This window comes from Chinchilla lanigera, unplaced genomic scaffold (genome assembly GCF_000276665.1).
Source record: "Chinchilla lanigera isolate Chin_1 unplaced genomic scaffold, ChiLan1.0 scaffold00017, whole genome shotgun sequence".
In the NCBI taxonomy this organism is placed as follows: Eukaryota; Metazoa; Chordata; class Mammalia; order Rodentia; family Chinchillidae; genus Chinchilla; species Chinchilla lanigera.
Genome location: NW_004955418.1, coordinates 17,419,104 through 17,438,664, shown reverse-complemented (window position 1 = coordinate 17,438,664; position 19,561 = coordinate 17,419,104). Strand labels below are relative to the sequence as shown.

The 19,561-nt window shown below is 38.0% G+C and overlaps 1 protein-coding gene across 7 annotated transcripts in view; it reads right to left on the bottom strand.

Moving 5' to 3' along the window:
* Nucleotides 1-19,561, bottom strand: part of Mctp1 (multiple C2 domains, transmembrane 1) — a 517,439-nt gene that overhangs the window by 308,272 nt on the left and 189,606 nt on the right. The window contains exon 1 of one of the 7 annotated variants that reach the window (XM_013513042.1): nt 8,115-8,197. The exons of 5 other annotated variants lie outside the window; for them this stretch is intronic. Coding sequence is in view for 1 of the 2 variants with exons in the window: in XM_013513037.1 (XP_013368491.1) it covers nt 4,197-4,205 (9 nt within the window). In the remaining variant the exon portion in view is untranslated. Of the gene's footprint in view, nt 1-4,196; nt 4,238-8,114; nt 8,198-19,561 lie in introns of those variants that run through there. One more of the 7 variants, XM_013513037.1, reaches the window with a different exon arrangement.

Below are 19,561 nucleotides of genomic sequence, written 5' to 3'. Positions count from 1 at the left end.
ATGAACCCCTATTAGATGGTACTTTCCTTGAATACCAGCAGGCAAGTTTCTTTTTCTTGAGCACCATGTGATTTTCTCCTGGTCCCTTTGATTATACTACAGTGATTAAAGCCAGAGTTGAGTTCTGACATTTTCTAGCTGTGGGACTCCTTCAGGAAATAGGGTGATAAGGAATCATGCCTCATTGGATTGTGAAAATTTAATGACTTAAAAATCATAAATTGCTTTTAAATTCATTTAATGAATTACAAATCACAGATGTCAATGATTTAGTCAACCTCTAAAAATGTTAGTTATCAGTGTTCTAATTCCAGAAAAAACAAAGCAAGTTTGCACCGGAAGAGGATTACCTCCAAACATGCCTCTCAGGAGTAGTATATTAAATGGACCCAACCCCAGGAGCAAATTCATGGAAATCTACACTGTTAAAGGTGCTGTAATTTCATTGCTATTGTTGCCTTGAAAAGGATTCTTTTGCAAGGTAATTACCCACACATAAAATTCCTTAGAAAAACCACAGAAACCTTGAATAAAGCTATGGTCAACTACATGAATGTGAAATCTACATCACTTCTAACAGTGAATTTCACAGTCTGACTGCCCTTCAATTCTTCTAGAGTTGAGCTCTTAGAAATAAGTGTTTCTATTATATTCTTGGATATTATTTCTTTATGCTAATAGCCTTCCTATTGATCACCTCCTTATTCTCATTTTAGTCAAGCGTTGGGAAGGAATGGTAAAATATTCAAGGACTGAAGAAAAAATGAATATGAACATCAGCATAAACGCTATCTCTATCTCACCACTTTCACCTTAAATAAGTGTTTTAAAAGATAATTGGGAGTTCACTGGACCAGGTAATTTCTGAAAATTTCCTCATTGTCTCCACACTAACAATCTCATTCCTTTTTCCTCCTGTCCTGCAGCTAGATATACTCTACTCTGTGCTATATCAGATACCCACTGCTAGCACAGTCTCTCTGCATTTCACCTCAAGCACGCATGTCTTACCAGACTGTGAATTGCTGGACCAGGGCTGTGACTGATTCACCTTGGCTCACACCCTACTAAGAACTATCAAATTGATTTGAAGTCCAAGGAAGACTTGGACTTTGTGTTAAATATGTTTAATTTATACTAGTCACTTTCCTATCACTGGGACAAAATGTAACAACTACAACAATGTAAAGGAGGAAAGATTTATGTTGGTTCATGGTTTTCACAGGATTCAATTCATGCTTGATTGGCTAAAAGGCAGAAAAGGGATGGCAGAAGAGGAAAAGTGCTCACTCCAACACAGCCAGGAAGTGGGGAGAGCAGGGAGGGGCCGGAGAGGGAGATACACCCTTGAAGGCTGCCTCCCATGACACACCTCTTTCACTAGGCCCTACCTCCTACCAGCTCATTCAGCCATGGCTTCCATCAACGATGGATCCACTGATGGATATATTGCCCCATGATCCAATCACCTTCCCAAAGTTCTACCTTTGAATACATGAGACTTCTAGGGGACATTCTAGATCTAAATCATAACAGCATTCAATGCAGTATTTCAAGCAGTATTCCTACTGAAAGGTAAGCTCTTTGAAAGCAGTGATTTATATCTATTTGATTCACTGCTGTATGGATCTAGGACCATGTCTGACATGGTAAGTAGTAGAAATAGGAAGTAAGAGTCTAGAAGAGATACCCATAACCTAAGGTTTTATTTTTACGGTTCCTGTAACACAACAGGCCTGAGAATGAACCAGAGAGATACAGCCAAACAGAAGTGGATGACAGCTCTGAAGACCACTCACTTCTCCCATGACTAATAGTCTCTGTCACTATTTACAGCATCTACACACATGAATACAATCCCACCCGGGAACATGAAATTCCACCCTGAGATATGCCTACGTAGGTAATGAGAATTCAGTGTTGCAAAGCATTTCAGTCTTGTTATGGTTTAATTTACACAGTGTTTAGTTCAATTACAGTTTCTAAGCCTGGAGTGCATTTCCAAGGCTTCAAGAACAGCCAGCACCAGTTGGGACCACGCCCCCATGATGCTCCCCTGCCGTTCTGTAGGAGACCCAGGTGACATTACCATCTCTTCTCTGAGTACTGAGGATTTGCTTGTTGAGAACATATTAACTTATGTACCGTGCTGGGGACCACTTCAATGCCTTTACTTTGAAATGAATAGAGGAGAATAGAACATTAACTATTAATATCAGCAACAACTAAAGGAGTATTTTCACTCTACAGAGAAGATGCCCCGTGTCACTTAGTTTGCCTCACCGTGGCCTCTGTGGCACCTGCTCTTTCTTAGGTGTCACATAACCTTGGTTAAATGGCCCATGGGGCGCTAATCAGCATAGGTACAGACCCATGCTATTCCCTAGATGAATGTTTCTTCTTGGTATTCCCAGTTTATCCTATGAAAGTCAAATCCTCTTCCCAGCTCCCGAAGCTCTTTCCTGATGGCATATGGCGTGTCATGACCGCCTGACCACTGTATTGAATACATTAATAAAAATAAAGAATTTTAATATGTTGCCCTTTTAAGAAAAATAATTTTTTGACTCAATGATTTAAGTTTTAAAGAATAAAGAAACTAAAGTGACTTTACCAGTTTATTCTTGTATTCTCCTATGCATAATATTCATAGGTTAATCCTATGAAGTTAGAAGTGGTTGTATTTCAATATTGTGACACCTAACCAAGGTAGAAAGTAAATTCATTTCTAAGAAAAGTGAATTTGAGTATAAAACAGCCTGCCCTCCATTATTTTCCATTTCTTCCATCCTGTACCTACCCTTTCTATCCATGTATCCATGCATCCATGCATCCATGCATCCATCCATCCATCCAGCCAGCCAGCCAGCCATCCCCCCATTCACCCATCCGTTTACCATAGTGCATTACTATAGTCCTTAGCCTGGACTAGAAAAGGAATACATAAACATGCAGTAAGTCATGGCTCCCACCTTATCAGACAATCATAAATTTTGTGCTACATATAATAAAATATATTAAGCAGAAAAGTTATTAAGTCAGATAATGTATTCAAAGGCAGCTTTCTTATAATTATTGCATTTAAAATATAGAGAACTTACCATACTTCGGTTTGAATAACACAGACTAACCAACTGCACCGTAATTGCTTTTTCTCTTTTTCTAAAATACCAGACAAAGGAATAGAATTTGCTGCTTTAAAAAAATAGGTTATTTAAGAGTCAGGATGTGAATAATTTACTGTTATGCTTTTAATCTTTGCCTGCTATTAGTTATAATTGCTGCCATAAGCAAAAAATGACAAAGAAAAAACATATGGTTTGCATAAAATTTTTACAAGAAAAATAATATTTTGACTGACTGAATATTTACTAGAATTTACCCTAGTGGAAGGAGCAACACAGCATCATAATGAAAATTCTCTTGTCACTGGGATTAATTTCATAAAGAATTTATGCCAACTATTGTCGTGCTGAGCATACCAAATAATTGTGATAAATGTTGTTACAGGATCTAGTCAAAATGTCACTTATCTCCCCTGAGGGAAGAGGAGAAGTGCTAAAATGGATGAATCATTATCAGAAGTAAGGGTTTACCACTGCCCAAAACACACGGCAATTTTCCACTCACTAGGAAACTGGGGCAATAGCAAAGAAATACTTAGGAATAAGGAGCATAAGTGCTAGAGTTGCTGGTCTAAAGACCTGAAGCCCATGGGTGCTCTGTGGCTGCTCTTTGAAAGGCTGGAAGCTCCAACTTGGTATTTCCTTAGCAGAAAAAAGTGTTTATTATGACAAGCTATAATAAACTAAGAGAATTATGGAATTTGATTCACTATCAGTGTGGGGCAGGGGACTTGGAGAGAGGAAGACAGTGACAGGAGATCAATGTTACCAATTTTTCTCCTTGAGAAAAGGAAGGGGAAGTCAAACTTTACAACAAAGACCTCTAGAGATTGAGTCCCTGGGGCTCTTTCCAAAGAATTCCATTTCAATCATCGGGAAAAAGATTGTACAGCCAGGAATTTGCAGTGGTGGAGACTCTCTGTGCCTCTTAGGATATATTGAACCCTAAAAGGCACTGATGGCAAAGCTCCCCAAGCTTTTGCATTAGCTATTTTGCTTTCATGCCTCTAATTTATGTAATGGCATCATCTTTAATTAAAGAATGATAAATTTGAATCCCCAGAGTCTTACCTTCCACATCAAGCTCAAGCGTGAGGATTTCAGTGCTGACACTAAACATTAGCTCATTTCTCTGCAAAACAAAAGAATGCTGGCAAGGCACTTCTGGATTCACAAAGCACTTCCTGTAGAGTTTCATAACGTTTGCCTCCTAAGTAGCAACTTTCATTCAAGGAAAACGGCCTGCCAGGCTGATGCCAAAACTCTTTTGAGGAGCTCTGAAGTACTGCCCACTAATGGGAGCAAAGTTCACCGAAGCGGAGACCTCAGATGAATAAATAATTCTTTGGAATATTGTAAACATTACATCAGTATTCTAAAATAATTTAAATCAGTGAAATAATACCATACAAGAAAATGAGAAAAATGATAAAATCACCCCTAGGAGCACAGCAACTAAAAATTCAAACTGTAAAACAGCAGTAACGAAAGGATACGACTGTGAGGAAAACGATAATCCATTCTATATTTAAACATGTTTCCCTTGGCTAAAAGAAATTATTACCCTACTTATCAAGCCTCATTTTTGTTTTCACCAACTTGTTGTCTAATGATGAGGTCCTTTACACAGTCCATAGAGATGCTATTTTAAAATCCATCGAATGAATACTATAGTACAAGAGCAGGTAGAACAAAAGAACTAAAAAGAAACCCCCCTTTACCTTATTCCTCCTAAAAATGCACAAAGCAATTTAGCTGGGGCTGCCCAGTTATCGCTTTTTCCTCTTTCAAATAAAATAGATGAAATTGCAATTAAATATGGCATAAAAAACCCTTAAGATTGAAATGAGCACTTGGCCAACACTTTCACTCCTCTGTTATTTCTCTCAGGTCCACGAGGAAGGAACAACATCTGGAAAGTCAGGTGACCTTCTCTACAAGATCACTTAGGCAGCCACCTAGAAAATGTAGCAGTCCTCACATCACCAGAGAAACATCTGGAAATCATGTCCCATAGTACTGGGCTCAAATTCCCCTTTCACAGGTGAAGAAAACACAAGCAATATGAATTCAAGGTAGGTACCAGTTTTACAAAAATAAAAAATTACTGGATACCCAGTGAAATTAGAATTTAGATATGTAAATGACATTTTAATTCAAGCATTTCCTGAGCAATATTTAGGAAGGCCTTCTGCTACTTGTTGTTTATCTAAGAATTTTAATTTAACTGGGATTCCTAAGTTCATCTAGTAGCCAGAAATTAAAAATGAACTTCTGTCTCTTTCACCTTTCCCAGTTTGGTTACAGCATGGGGATGAGGGTAGGAATGAAGCCAGCAGACACGACCAGTCACACTCGGATGGTCCACACTTGCTGAGACGCTATTAAACTCACCTCTTCCGGTGTCCAGTAGCAACTACCGGGCAGACAATGCAATTTAACCGGAGCATCACAGTTCTTCACTATGCTGGTCTAAGCCATGCTCCCTTTTGACAGCACAAAGCAAGCACAGGTAACACCAGGATCTTCCCACAAAGTTGCCCTGTTCCTGCTTGCTAATAGCTGACCTTTGGCCCTGCTGTGGCAAAGGGTTTTGCAATGGGTTGTATCCCATCAAAGGCAATGTTGAAGTCCTAATGCTAGGCCACTGGCTGTGGCCTCATTTGAGAATAGCATTGATGTACTTAGCTACACTGTGGTCTGGGAGGCCCCTGATCCAACATGATTAGTGTCCTGATATACAAGGTAGACACATGCATACCATGTGCAGATTGGAGTTCTGTTCCCACAAGCTAAGGAACTACTGGGACTTGGGAGAGATGCCTGGAGCAGATCCTTCCTTTGGGCCTTCAGTAAAATCATAGCCCTTGGACACCTTGATTGTAGACTTACAGCCTTCAAACTGGCAAGACAATACATCTGTGCTGTTAAGCCATGGCATTTCTGATATACTGTTAGGGCAGCCTAAGAGACCAACATACGAACCAAGTCTGTTGTCCCCTGTCTTAATCTGGTCTCAGGATGTGGGCTTTGGGCTAAGTTTTTTGATGAAAGTCTGCTTCACATCCCAGTCTTATCCAATCCTATCCAGGACAGAAGCTCTGTAGCTACTCATATTCCATATCCCCAAAGACTGAGGTCCTGTTGAGTTTTCAGGCATTAAAGAAAAACACTAGCTCATAAGTCCAACTGTGGAGGACACAACCCCCAGCTGTCACCACATCCTGTGACAGTGGGCCTGTCTACTTGCGGAAATGAACAACTACCTTAGGTCCTCCCTGCTAGCACTCTTTTAATAGCCAGGACGTCCCTCTCAGGTTATGGAGTGGGATCTCTCCAACCTTCTGTTTGCCTATGATGGGATCATCTCTAAGCTCTGGGTCTCAGTCATCTCCTATTCTGGCTTATTATACTTCACATATAAATATGATAAAATATTTGTGGGAGAAATATTACATTTCTGCCCAGTATCCAAACAGACAAGTTGAAGGGATAAAGAAATGAATTTCAAGGGACAAACCTATGAGCGATGTTATCTGCATGTGATATTGAAGTAAATTTTGAGAAAGTAGGTATGTTATTTTCCAAGTCAGTCCTATGAAGTTCTGAAATGAGACTTACCACTCTCTGAGTACGCCTTAGAATAGCATTAGATTAATTTCAACCAATATAAACAGGTAACACGCAAAATGTGGGCTACTACACCATGTGCGTTAACTTCTTATCATGGCCACGTCCTGAGTTCTACCATGGGGCTACTGAGTTATCTTGGCTTTGGAGGTAAGACCTGGGGATTTATTCAGGGAGATCTTGTTAAAACTTGAGATTTCATAGGATTTAAAGGGTTTTTTAAAAAAATTTTAAATGTTCTCCTGCCATTCCTTTTCTGTATTTTTACAATTGAGACGCTTGCTTCGGGTCTCTAAGTATAAGATGTAAAGCTTACAGCCCTATACACAGCCTTCTTAAGAGTCCTCTGTGTCCAGACAAGCAGAAGGATGAGGAGCTCCAGACTGAAGGACCATGGCTTTGGTGAGGTGGGTATCTGGAGACAAAATTAGTAATGGGAAAAGGTTGCTTTCATTGTACTTGCTTAAGGGTCCAAGGTTAAAGTTATGATGTTGGGCTATAGTGTTAACATACGGTTGATAAGCATACAAAACTTCATAAACTTCTTTTATAAAAGAAGACTAGGTCAGTGCCCCATTAAATCTGAGTTTTAATATTAGGAGACAATTGTCTTCTCAATTCTGGCCATTCAACATTTAAATTTTAAAAAAATCTCAACAGGGAAATGTATCTTCTAGCTCTCCCTTTGTTTTAGAAATTTACTACAGCGAAGTAAAATATAACAAAGAAATACTTTCAATACTAAAATAAGTCTATTTGTTATTCAAAAAGCAATGGATTTATTTTCAGGTACAAAGCAATATTTGTGAATTCTTCATATTTTTACATATAAATCAAGGAAATATAATAATACTTTTGGAGAAGTGCAGAACAAAGCTTAAAGTGACAGAATTATTCCCAGGCATTATCAAGAGCATACAAAGCATGAGCTCTTTTCATGGGTTTAAATAAATGTATTTTACCCCTCCTAAATCAGAATGACAAGCTGCTCTGTTCTATAAAATCTTCTACTATAAAGTAGACATTAATTCAAGGTATTATGGTGTTCATGAATGTGCTGTTCACCTATGAATATAAAACTATGGCTAAAGTCCAGCATGGTGATACACACCTGGGAGGCTGAGGCAGGAGGATTGCAAGTTCGAACCCAGCCTGAGCAAAGTAGCAGCTTAGTAAGACCTTGCCTCAAAGTAAAAAATCAAAAAAGTCTAGAAATGTAGCTTTGTATGAGGGTTCAAATTCCCAGTACCACCACAAACAAACAAAACAAAACAAAACAAAACGAAGAAATTATGCCAAACAAGCATTTTGGGGCTCTTTTAAAAGGGCAGTGCTGAGGAGTAAGCACAGCCATCACACCTCTAATTCTCTCTTGTTCACCCTCAGTGTGCACAGGATTCAGCACAGCACAGGCAAAATACAGGCTGGGTTCTGTAGTCTGGGGCGAGGACTGAGCTCCGGACCATCTACTGACTGTACTTCATAAAGAAGGCTCGGAACTACAGTTCCTGGGTCAGGAGGCAAAGTCGGGAGGAAAAGAGAAAGGAGCACAAAGAGAAGCAAAGTGATGGTTACTGAGAACCTATGAGGTGCCAGCCGGTAGCTAATAATAACATTGAATTTAAGACTAAAAAAAAATTAGGGAGTGATCAGAAATCAATTGCCTTCTATATCCATGATTAAAAGTTGTCCTATCATAAAGGACAATATCCGAAGTTGTCCTATCATAAAAGTGATCTGGTGCATTTGGTAAAGAAAAACACCCAGTCCACAGTGAGCCACACAACCAGCCGAGGTGGTTCAGACGGTTCTTCTAATCTCTGAGTCCAGAAAACGCTGGATTTTGAATGTGGTTTTGCCTTTGGAAATTTTGGATACAGAAAACTTGCTATGAACTTATGCTGCTCCAGTGAACCCAAGGAATGCAAAACATAAAAACGGTGATGGCTCCGAAGCCCAAAGAAACTGTCCAGTTCACTTAGTGTACCAGAGAATAAGAATCAGGAATATTATGTTATTGGGAATTTTTAAAAGAAACTCTGCTCCAATTTAGCAATCATCGTCTACTCTTTACAAATCACTGTAGAAAACAAACAAAAAGCAATCTATGAAACAAAATCCCTTCCTGTTCCTACTGGGACTTCTGAGGACTGGGGATCACTCATCTGACAGATGCAGTCAAGATTCTGGTGCCTACAGTCATCCTGTCATGTTTATCTCCTCTCATCCCCTAGAGATGCATTCCCGGACTGAGCACACTTCACAAAAGGCAGTGGTTCCCACCCCGCCATTCACTGTTAATGCAGTCTCCACTATAAGGAAGGAGACCGCATACTAGCTAAGAAGTGGGAACAAAGGAAAAACAGACTATAAAAGAGCAAGACACCCACTGGGCTTAACAGACATCAAGAGAAAAAATATAAATCTACCATGTATTTTTATTTTTCTGTCTGTCTGTCTGTCGACTAATGAAAGGATACCCTTTCAGGAGATTTCTTCATTTTGCAAACATCAAAGCATGTGGTTATACGAACTAAGATGGCTACATTACTAGACAAGGAATTTTTCTACTCCATTGTAATCTTATTGGACCCACATTGGGTGTTTGGTGAGATGGTGGTGAAAATGTCACCATGTGTCATGTGACTCGTTTGTTTCTTTGTGGTGTATCTTCATCAGCACTACTACTAGTACAGCAGTCTATGGCCGCTCAGGTCAGGATTATTTTCTGTGTATTTGGAAAACTGAGCTTTGCAATGGGCATTTCTTATTTTGTGGGATTTCTTTTTTAACATGAGGCCACAATCAGAGGCAGATGCTGAGGGATGTAACTGGGAGAGCTGACAAGAGCAACCATGGTATGCAGCTGAAGAGCTCCAGTGCATCCCCTCAAAGCCTGAGAGGCGCTCCTGTCACCGGGTGCAGCCTCTGGCACCAGCGTTGGAGTTCAAACAGCTGCTGTGCTCCCGCAGCGGGAGAAGCCCCCAGCCTCTTCTCTTGGGGCTCAAGGAAGCTATCACAGCAGAAACAGCACAAGATTGTCGAGCAAAGAAGAGATCAGTCAAAGGAAGAGAGGTCCTTCTACGTTACCACCTCGATAATCCAGGCCAAACGTGATTTCCCAATTCATTTCTTCTTTCTTAAAATATATTTGTATTTGTGTGTATTATTTTTATAAAATCTAGGGTTTTAACATAGTATTTTTATGTATAACATTTTGATCATATTTATCTCTACCATGCTTTCTATTGCCTCTTGTTCCCTTCTTGTGTAATAATAGTCCTGCTTCTACTTTTATGCCACCTTTCTTGTCCTTTCTTAGATTTCACGTATTAGGAAAAACGTGTGGCAGTTTGCTTTTTGAGTCTGACTCATTCACCTAACATGATTCATCCATAATTATGTTCTTTTTTATGGCTGAATAATACTCCACTGTGTGTATATATCACATGTTCTTTATGAATTTATCTGTTGAGGGCCACCGAGGCTGATTTCACATCTTGGCTATTGTGAATTGTACCTTAAGAAGAGTAAATATGAAAGTATTTCTACAGTATCCTTCAGGTATATACCAGGAAGTGGTATAGCTGGGTCATACGATAGTTTTATATTTGGTTTTCTTAGGAATCTCAGTACTGATTTCCATAGTGGCTGTACTAGTTTATATCCCTATCAGCAATGTAGAGGTGTTACTTTTTTGTGACAGCCTTGAGATCATTTATGTATGTTTGCATAAATGTATGTATGTATGTAAATATACATGTATATATTATGTAGACTGAACTCAGCACCTTACATCCTCAGCCCTTTATTTCATTTTTATTTTGAGACAGTGTCTCAGTAAGTCACTAAATTGTGCAGGCTAGGCTCAAGCTTGCCATCCTCCTGCCTCGGCTTTTGAGAGTGCTGGGACTACTGCTCTGCACCACACACACCTCTTGTTTTTTGTATTCTTGATGATCACCATTCTGACTGGGGTGAGATGGAATCTCAGTGTAGTTTTGATTTGTGTTTTTCTAATAGCTAAAGATACTAAACATTCATAGATCTTTCTCTGAAAAGTGTCTGCTCATTTGTTTGCCCATTGATTGATAAGGCTATTGATTATTTTGGTCTTAAGTTTTGGAAGTTTTTAAAAACGTAGTCCAGGTATTAATCTTCTGGCACTTCCAAAATTTTCTCCTTGAAGGCACACTTTTCTAGCATGAAATACTGTGGGTAGAAACGTGTAAGGAGAAGGTACCATGGATAAATCAGACCATGAGAGTTAAACTATTCGTAATTTTGAAACTAAATTTCACTGGTTTCTTACCTACTTAAGATTTATAAGTACATAATCTAACTAAAATATGTGAGACCACAATGTCATTTTAAAATATCAAAAATAGTTACAATGATTTCACAACCTGAATTATCAAAGATTAATTACAATGAATTATCAAGGATGAATTCATACTATGTATGTATATTTTTCTTAGTATTTAGACTAATAGCAAGTGAGATGGGAAGAAACTGGTATTTCACTGAATCTCTCTAATGAGAAGTCTATTTCTGCACTGTTGATGACAGCATGGGATATTCCAAATCCAACACTGAGCCCTATATTTTGTGTTCTCTTTTGATGGAAATAAATCTTCTTACTGATCTTGCTCCCGCCAGTTCTCTGGGAAAGCACCGCTTCCTCAGTTAACAAATATTGCTGATCCAGTGCTGTCCTTAAAAGGAGTGAATTCCTTCACCCTAGTGTACAAAGAAGGCTGTGAATAGCTCAGTGGTAGAGTGCTCCCCTATCAAATACACACACACACACACACACACACACACACACACACATACACACATCCAAGGACTGACCTGAAATAGTGGGTATGAAAAGCAAACTATGAGAAACTAGCAGTATATCATTAATACAAACACAAATATACAATATTTTGCTTATGGAGAAACACATATTTAAACAGAGATTAAAAGAGGTTAAAAGAATATCAGAATCAAGGTCATACAGTCTGTAATTTTAACTATATTTTGTGTCTTGGGGAAAATGAGACTGATATCAAACATTACTAAATATTTATGTTTAACTATGCAAAATAAATAGTGATGTATTTGTTATCCTTTCTACTGTCCATACTTTTATGTGTGTGTGTGTTTTTGAGACAGGGTCTCACTATTCATTTCAGGCTGGCCTTGAGCTCACTTTGTAGCCCAGGCTGGTCTCAAATTCACAATAATCCTCCTGCCTCAGCCTCCCAAGTGCTGGGATTACAAGCATGCGCCACCATGCCTGGCTGTACTTTCTTTACTTTTAAAAATGTCTTAAAATATAAGAATAACTAAAATCATTAAGGCAGGTGGTGTAATTCAGTGTTGTAAATGACTTGCCTGGCATACGTGAGGCTTGGAGTTGATCCCCAACATCACAAAGAAATGCATAATAACAATATAAACCATTACTTGCTTATAAAATTATGTCATAGGGATGACTTATTTTAAATGCATTCAAGGAAACACTAAAATCCATTTTGAGAGAAGAAGTTCTTTTTGTTTTGGAAACTCAGTGTAATGCAATGGGGGAAATGAATCATTCAGAAACATAAATGTCAATAAGTATAATTTAGTATTTACAAATTCTCTAATTTGTGATTGATAATTCTTTCAGCATCAGAGGTAATTTACTCAAAATAGTCAACATTAAATTATAGTCTACATAAGTTACTTTGAAAACAGGGAATCAGCAGAAACATATACCTGTCAAAATTATAGAAAATATATATTTAAACAGAGAATAAGATTGTCTCTCAGAAGACAACAGTTTGGTTCTGCAAATAGCTTCTCCACTTCTGGATAATTTGGCACATAAATAGCCTCAATTTAACAATGCACCAAAACTTAACCTCTATCTATATTCTTTAATCTCTTGGCTTCCTCAAATTTTCCTTGAGTGCAGTCAGTTCAGTGACAAATGAAGCTGATTTCTATCTCAACTTCTGGCAGAACACCAGTAAGCAGCAAACTGTCAAAATGGAGGAATGGAAAGCAAAGGCAGAAGTAATCCAACCCAGATACTCATGGTCTGAACGACAACAGTCATCCTCCATCTCTGTTTCAAGGGACTTATTCCAATGATGTATAGGAACGAGCAATTTCACTTTTTTATTAATTGCGTCTGTTTTAATTAAATTACAGAATAAAAACCAACCAACCTTTTCAAGATGAATTAGTGCTCTAAAATAATTTTCCATCCAGCAATTTTTGCAGCCTTAAATTTTCTATTCATAGTTTAATGGATAAGTTAGCTAACAGTTCAGCTCCTTTCTCTTAGCTTATTAAATCCCTTCCAAATAATTCAAATTATTTATAGTAGATGCTTATAAAAATATAATTTAATGCAATATTACAATGCTAAGTAAATACTGAAGGAAAGTCCATTCTGCCTTAGTCTAAGCCATTTCATAGTTCTGAATTTTAAAATAAAATATTTAAAGTTATATTAACTGCATTTTTGCTAATTTTATAGTTCAAGACCGGAATTACAAAGAAAAGTGCTGATATAGGGAAAAATGAAGGAAAAGTTGGATTTCATTCCAAGATCTGCATGGTACACTTACTTTTGATGACTCAAGATTCCTGGATCCTATCTACACCAATAAAGTAAGGTTTCTTAGGTTTCCTTTCACTGCTTTGCTCAACTACTATGAGGTTCGTTGAAACACTGTATGGGAAAGCATTTTAGAAACTATTAAATTTTCTACAACATTTTAAGTTTGCCATCTCAACATAAGTGAAAAACAAACGAAAGGGTTGAGGATAAGGATTTCCATGCAGGGAAGATTGTGGGGTTTTCCTTTCTCCTGCCTCATGTTGATGCAGATCTTCCTGCAGCCCACAATATCAACCCCCTCTCACCTCACCCTACTGGTAAGTCCAAACTAGGTTTGCAGGGGATATGTAGAGCAATATGCTCTGGAGTTTCTTTGTGATTCTCTTCTTAAAAATCTTTGGTTCCCTGAGCCTGCTGTTGGTCTAATTAACAGTGTCTCCAGCTCCCCTTGGACACCCTTGTTCCCAACACCACACTCCTCACCAGGACCTGGGCTCTCAGATGCTCCAGCCATGCTGGTGACAGGCTGTGCATACAAGAGTTAATACTGCCATTAAAATGTGTGTAGAAATCTCAGTTGGATCCATTTGGTATCTTAAGTTACATCACAGGAGCTTTTTATTTTCCCCAGATCAAAATGAAGAGGGTACAAGAGGAAATGAGAGGGAAAAGAGATAAGGGAAGGGAAGGGAAAGGAAAGGAGAAGAGATGTGTGGAGGGGCATGGTAGTTATGGGATGAGATGAAGAAGGGATAGATATAATAGTGACACTTTATTTCTAGGCAGCTTTCTCTCATCACTTGGAATAAATTTCTTCACACTTTCTCAGAGGGATTATGTTTTCTAAGGCACAGGAGAAGAGAGATGAACGCACACTGTTCTACCCTGTGAACCCAGGAGGGAGAGAAACCCCAGTGAGAAACAATGAATTAGGACAATGAAAGGGAAGGAAGGTGGGCTGACGCCAATGGTCTTTGGTGAGACAGAAAAGCGGCACTGAAAGAGTCAGCATCCCTGTCTCCAGGACATCAGCCAGGCTCCTTTGGAACAGTCTCTGTGACAGCTGGGTGCCTAATCTTTCTGCCACCAAGGAGAAGTGAAGAAAGGCAGAACCTGGCCCTGAACCATCAGGGCATCTCTGACCCTCTGGGTGCCCAGCTCCCATGGAGCTGTCAGAACCTCTTTAGCCCTCATGATAATTGCTGGCTTGAATGGACTTCCTCAGAAGTTGACTATTTTCCATAAAATTATTTCTACTGGAAAATGCACCCTAATTTCTAGTAAGTAATCTTGCAAGCATTGTTTATTCTTCAATCTCAGAAAAATGAAAAAAAAATTCTAAAAATAAACAAATGGCCACTTTTGCAGGTGCACTAAAGCTGAGGTATAAAGAAATGGCTACTATCCATCTTTTTGCTCTTGGTCATAATTAAAAAATCATCACCTTCTGTTGCTATTCCACGAGTATCTCCATACAATATGTTAAGGCAGATTTAAAGGAGACTCTACCTCAACCCTGTGTTTGTTTCTGTGCTCTCAATTCCCAGAGAGCGAGCAGTAGGCCTTTCTTAGTCCTTCCCATAATCTGACAACTCCATCTGGCTGTGTTGGACACAAGCTGGTTGAGAAAGATGGGTTGATATGAATTGAGCTGCACTGACTCTCTGATATGCCAAACACAGAAAAAGAAACTAAAACAGCATGGGCTGAATGCATATACAGTAGAAATACATATTCGTGAGAGAGAGAAATCAGTGAAAAACCATAACTGAAAAGAGAATGCCTAAAATAGAGGTAACTTTTCAGTCGTGTTTATAAAAGGATTCTTTTAGCCTGTCTTCATAGATGACCTTTTTGATTCCCAGGCACATACAATGTACTCTCATATCCATTTCGCAAACCCTCTCCAAGGCTGTTTTGAATAACTCATAGCTACTGAGCACTCCTGTTGTGGAAGGTACCTCGGGAAGTGCTTAGCACTCACTGCCTCATTTGGAAGTCATGAAGCACCAGGAAGCAGTTGTATGGTGATCCTCACTTGACACAGAGGGACACTGAGTCACAGAGAGGAGAATGCTCCTTGGTCAGACAGTGAGACATGAGAGGCTGGGAGCTGATCTTCAATCCAAAGCTAACTCCAGAATCGAAGTCTAGCTCTCCAGACTAATTTAGCTTTCTGAGGAAGAACTGGAGTTTCAGCTTGGATACCTTATCTAAGCTAGTTGTTAGCAACTTTCAATTAAAAACTGGAAACAAAGCAATCAGCAGACGTAAGGTTTGAGTTCAAAGATTATCACTTTGACAAGTTTAATCGAGTGGTGTTTGATTTCAATATTGACTCGATACCTTTGAATTCTTTGTAATAACTGAGTTTTCCAGCCTCTGATGTGTTTATAGAATTGAAGCTGTACTCAAGCAAGATTTTAAAAACTCTGTATGCACCCTGTATGTTTCTTATGGGACAGTATATGTTTTAATTAGAAATACTAGGAAAACCCATCACAGTTAATGCATTGAAGGATTAGCTGGGGTTCCAAACTTTATTGTGACTCTCAACTCTTACTTGGCAGTATCTCCATTGTTAGGCTCAGAGTAATGTGCCATTGAGTTGAAGCTGCAGGAAAAGGAGCTTCCTAGTTCTCTCCCCATGCTGAGCTTCAGCTTCCTATGTAGATGTGAAGGTCAAGTAAGGATCACTTCCCCACTCACACAATTAGATAGGCAAACCAGACTCCCTCCCCACAAAAAAAACCAACAAAGGAACATCAGAGTTAGGCCACACCACTGAACAAAAATCTATAGTTTATCAGACAACAATGGAATACACATTTTACTTAACATGGAACTTTTCCCAAATCAGACCATAATTTAGGTCACAAGCCATGCTTAAATAAATACAAAATAACTGAAATAATTCCCAGCTACTATTGGATCATAGTGGATTTAAGCTTGAAATTAAGAGCAAAAGAAGAAATGGAAATTATGCAAACACATTGAGATTAAATAATACATTGAATAATAATGTATTGAATGATCAGTGGGTCACAGAAGACATCAAGGAAGAAGTAAAAACATTCCTAGAATCAAGTAACAATGGAAGCACAAATCCTATAAGATAAAATGAAAGATGTTCTAAGAGAAAAGTTTGAAACTGTAAATATACACATGAAAGGATAGAACAGTCACAAAGAAATAACCAAATAATACAGTTTAAGGTGTCAAAAATATAAGAATAATCAAAATCTGAAACTAACAGAAAGAAATATATAATAAAGATCAGAGTAGAAATTAACATTGAGACTAAAAAAGGTACAAAGGAACAAAGAATCCAAGAGTTGGTTGTTGGAAAGAATGGGATGGGAATATGTAGACATGGGGTGGGTGAGAGGGAGAAAAGAATGAAAAATATAAGAGATCAAGAATATATATATATACTCCCTGCTATGAATGTATTTACTGCATATCAGAAACATGTACTAACAAAAAATGGGGGGATTGATTTTTTGAACTCATCCCGGAGTCCCCTGAGCATGGGATGAAGGAAATACAGTCCCCATGGAGTCTTTTGTTGTCTGTGTTATTTAGCATCAGTAATTACAAATCTTCTCTAAGTAAGAAAAATCTACCCACACTTAAACATGAATACAAAAATGCATTCCAGTGCAGGTTGCAAACAATGGTAATTGTCCAGATCATGTTTTCTTGTGATTGCTATGTCTAGGAACTTATCATTTGAAAAGAACTTCTGAATAATTTTAAAAACAAACTTCTCCAACATCCACAGAGAAATGAACTCTTATATAGATGAGGAAGGAGGGCATCACAGGAGTGATCTGTGGACAGTGACTGCTCTAGAGAAGGCAGGACGTTGTACCGTCAAACACTGGAAGTCAAAGACTTTTAACTTTCTGTTTCTATTTCCCCTTTCTTGTACAGTACTATATCTCTTTTGTATGAAATATTTGTGTTAAAGTAAACAGCCTGTGATGGTGATGTTGTCATTTCCCTTTTCAAAGAAAGATTAAGACTGGGTGTGGTGGTGCATGCCTGTAATCCTAGTACTATGGTAAACTGAAGGAGAAGGATTACAAGTTTAAACCAAGCCTGGGCAACTTAGAAACTAAAAGAACCTCCCTGCCTCCAAATAAAAAAATAAAGAAGAGGCTGTAGGTGAAGCTCAGTGTGAAAACCCTAGGTTCAATCTCCAGAGCCACAAGCAAAACAAAAACAAAACAAAACAAGTAGAAAGTTTAAACTGTGGGATTCCCACTTTCTCTGCCCAAATCAAAAGATTATATATTTTTACAAAAGCTAATTCCAGGATAAACCTTATTATTGGAGACAGTTCAAAGGGAAAATTCATTTAATCTGTATTTTTATACATATGCTATATAAAATGCTCACTCATCCCTACTTCATTTTTTAATCAAAGAATATTTATCTCTAAAGTCTCCTAAAGTGTTATCCACAAAAGTTGTTACAGAAGACAAATAACTGTTGTCACAACAAAGTAAATAATTCTATGGTCAATATACTTCACCTTTATTTTCATTCTCGAGTGGCAAATGGAGTTCATAAAACAAAGAAGACAGTTCTAATGATGAAATACCACCACACTACGAAATTGTGTAAACATCTGCTTTAAATGTAAATGCATGAATAGTTTGCATTCAAACTACAGTGCATATGTTAAGATCTGGTTATCAGAAAAATAATAGGTTTTAAGGACTGTTTATACAAGTACTGTATAAATAAATGTCACCATGCTACATACAATAAGGTTATCCAGATAACCCAGGACAAATACAATGGAGGATCAAGCAAAACTGATGGCAGTTAACCTAAGGATGGCTGCATGTGACAACCATAATCAACTAAAATTGGCCCTCAGGATAAAGAAATAAGAAACACTCCATCTAGAAATCTGTGAAGGCTCTGGTTGCCCATTGTGCTGGTGCAGGATCTCTGCAGTGCAGCCAGGTGAGCTGTGACAGCTGGACTTGGAGTGTGTGTGTGTGGGAGAACTATTGATTTCATATCCTGGAATCTGCTGATGTTAGTTTTACTCACAAATCCCCATATTTAGTTACCTTTAATAACTCATTTAGTGGGTAACTAGTAAATACTCCAACTGTGTCCATAAAAATGAATGTCTATGCAGGTACAGATATTAGCAAACTGGTATTTTGGATGAGTTCTCAGTCGAGGAAACAAATGTTCCAGGCCCATCAGTGATGTAGAAAGCCCCACTTAAAGAAGCTCTGGCATAGAGCCACATACAAAGGCCCAAAGGAAAACCAGCATAATATATAGCCTTAGATAGGGGCCAGCCTTGGAAGTTTCCTTTGCAATAGAACTGACCAATTACTCAACCAACAGGACATATGGAAATGATGATATTTTATAGCGTTAATAGAATAAGAAGACTCAATAATTTTCAGAATGGGTTCAGATGGGAGTGAGGCTGAGTACAACTCTTTCAAAAATGATTTTTATAGCTGCTGTTTAAAGAGCTGACCAATGAAGAGTGATATATTCTTTAATCCTGAATTAATTCTTCTTATCTAACATTCCTTAACATTACTACTTTTCTGCTAAAATAATAGTGCTTCAACATTTCCTACAGAAGAGGATACACTTTGCTAATATATTTGCAATTTATATACAATGGATATATCCAAAAATAATACCTCCTTAAAACTAATTTTATAAGAATAAGAAAATTTGAATCTTCCACCTAAAAAATCTTTTCAATATTATACAAATTATTTTAGAGTCCAAAACACTTACCATCATTTGTTTATTGGAGCAAAATACTTCAACACAAAATTTTGACATGGGATTGCAAGAAAGGGAAAGATATTGTCCACAATCACTTACAAATACATACACAAAAATTCCAGACAAATGTTTACAATTAAATCCTGCAATGTATATAATTGACTACATGTTATGATCAATATAGGGTTATCTCATGAATCTGAAGGTAGATTGTTATTAGAAAATCAGTTAGAAACTACAAACACACTCAGTCACCTTATCTTCAACAAAGGGGCCAAACATATTCAGTGGAAAGAAGATAGCCTCTTTAATAAATGGCTTTCCACATGCCAAAGACTAAAACTAGATCCATGTCTTTCACCATGCACTAAATTAAAGTCAAAATGGATCAAACATCTAAATATTAAAACAGAAACACTAAATT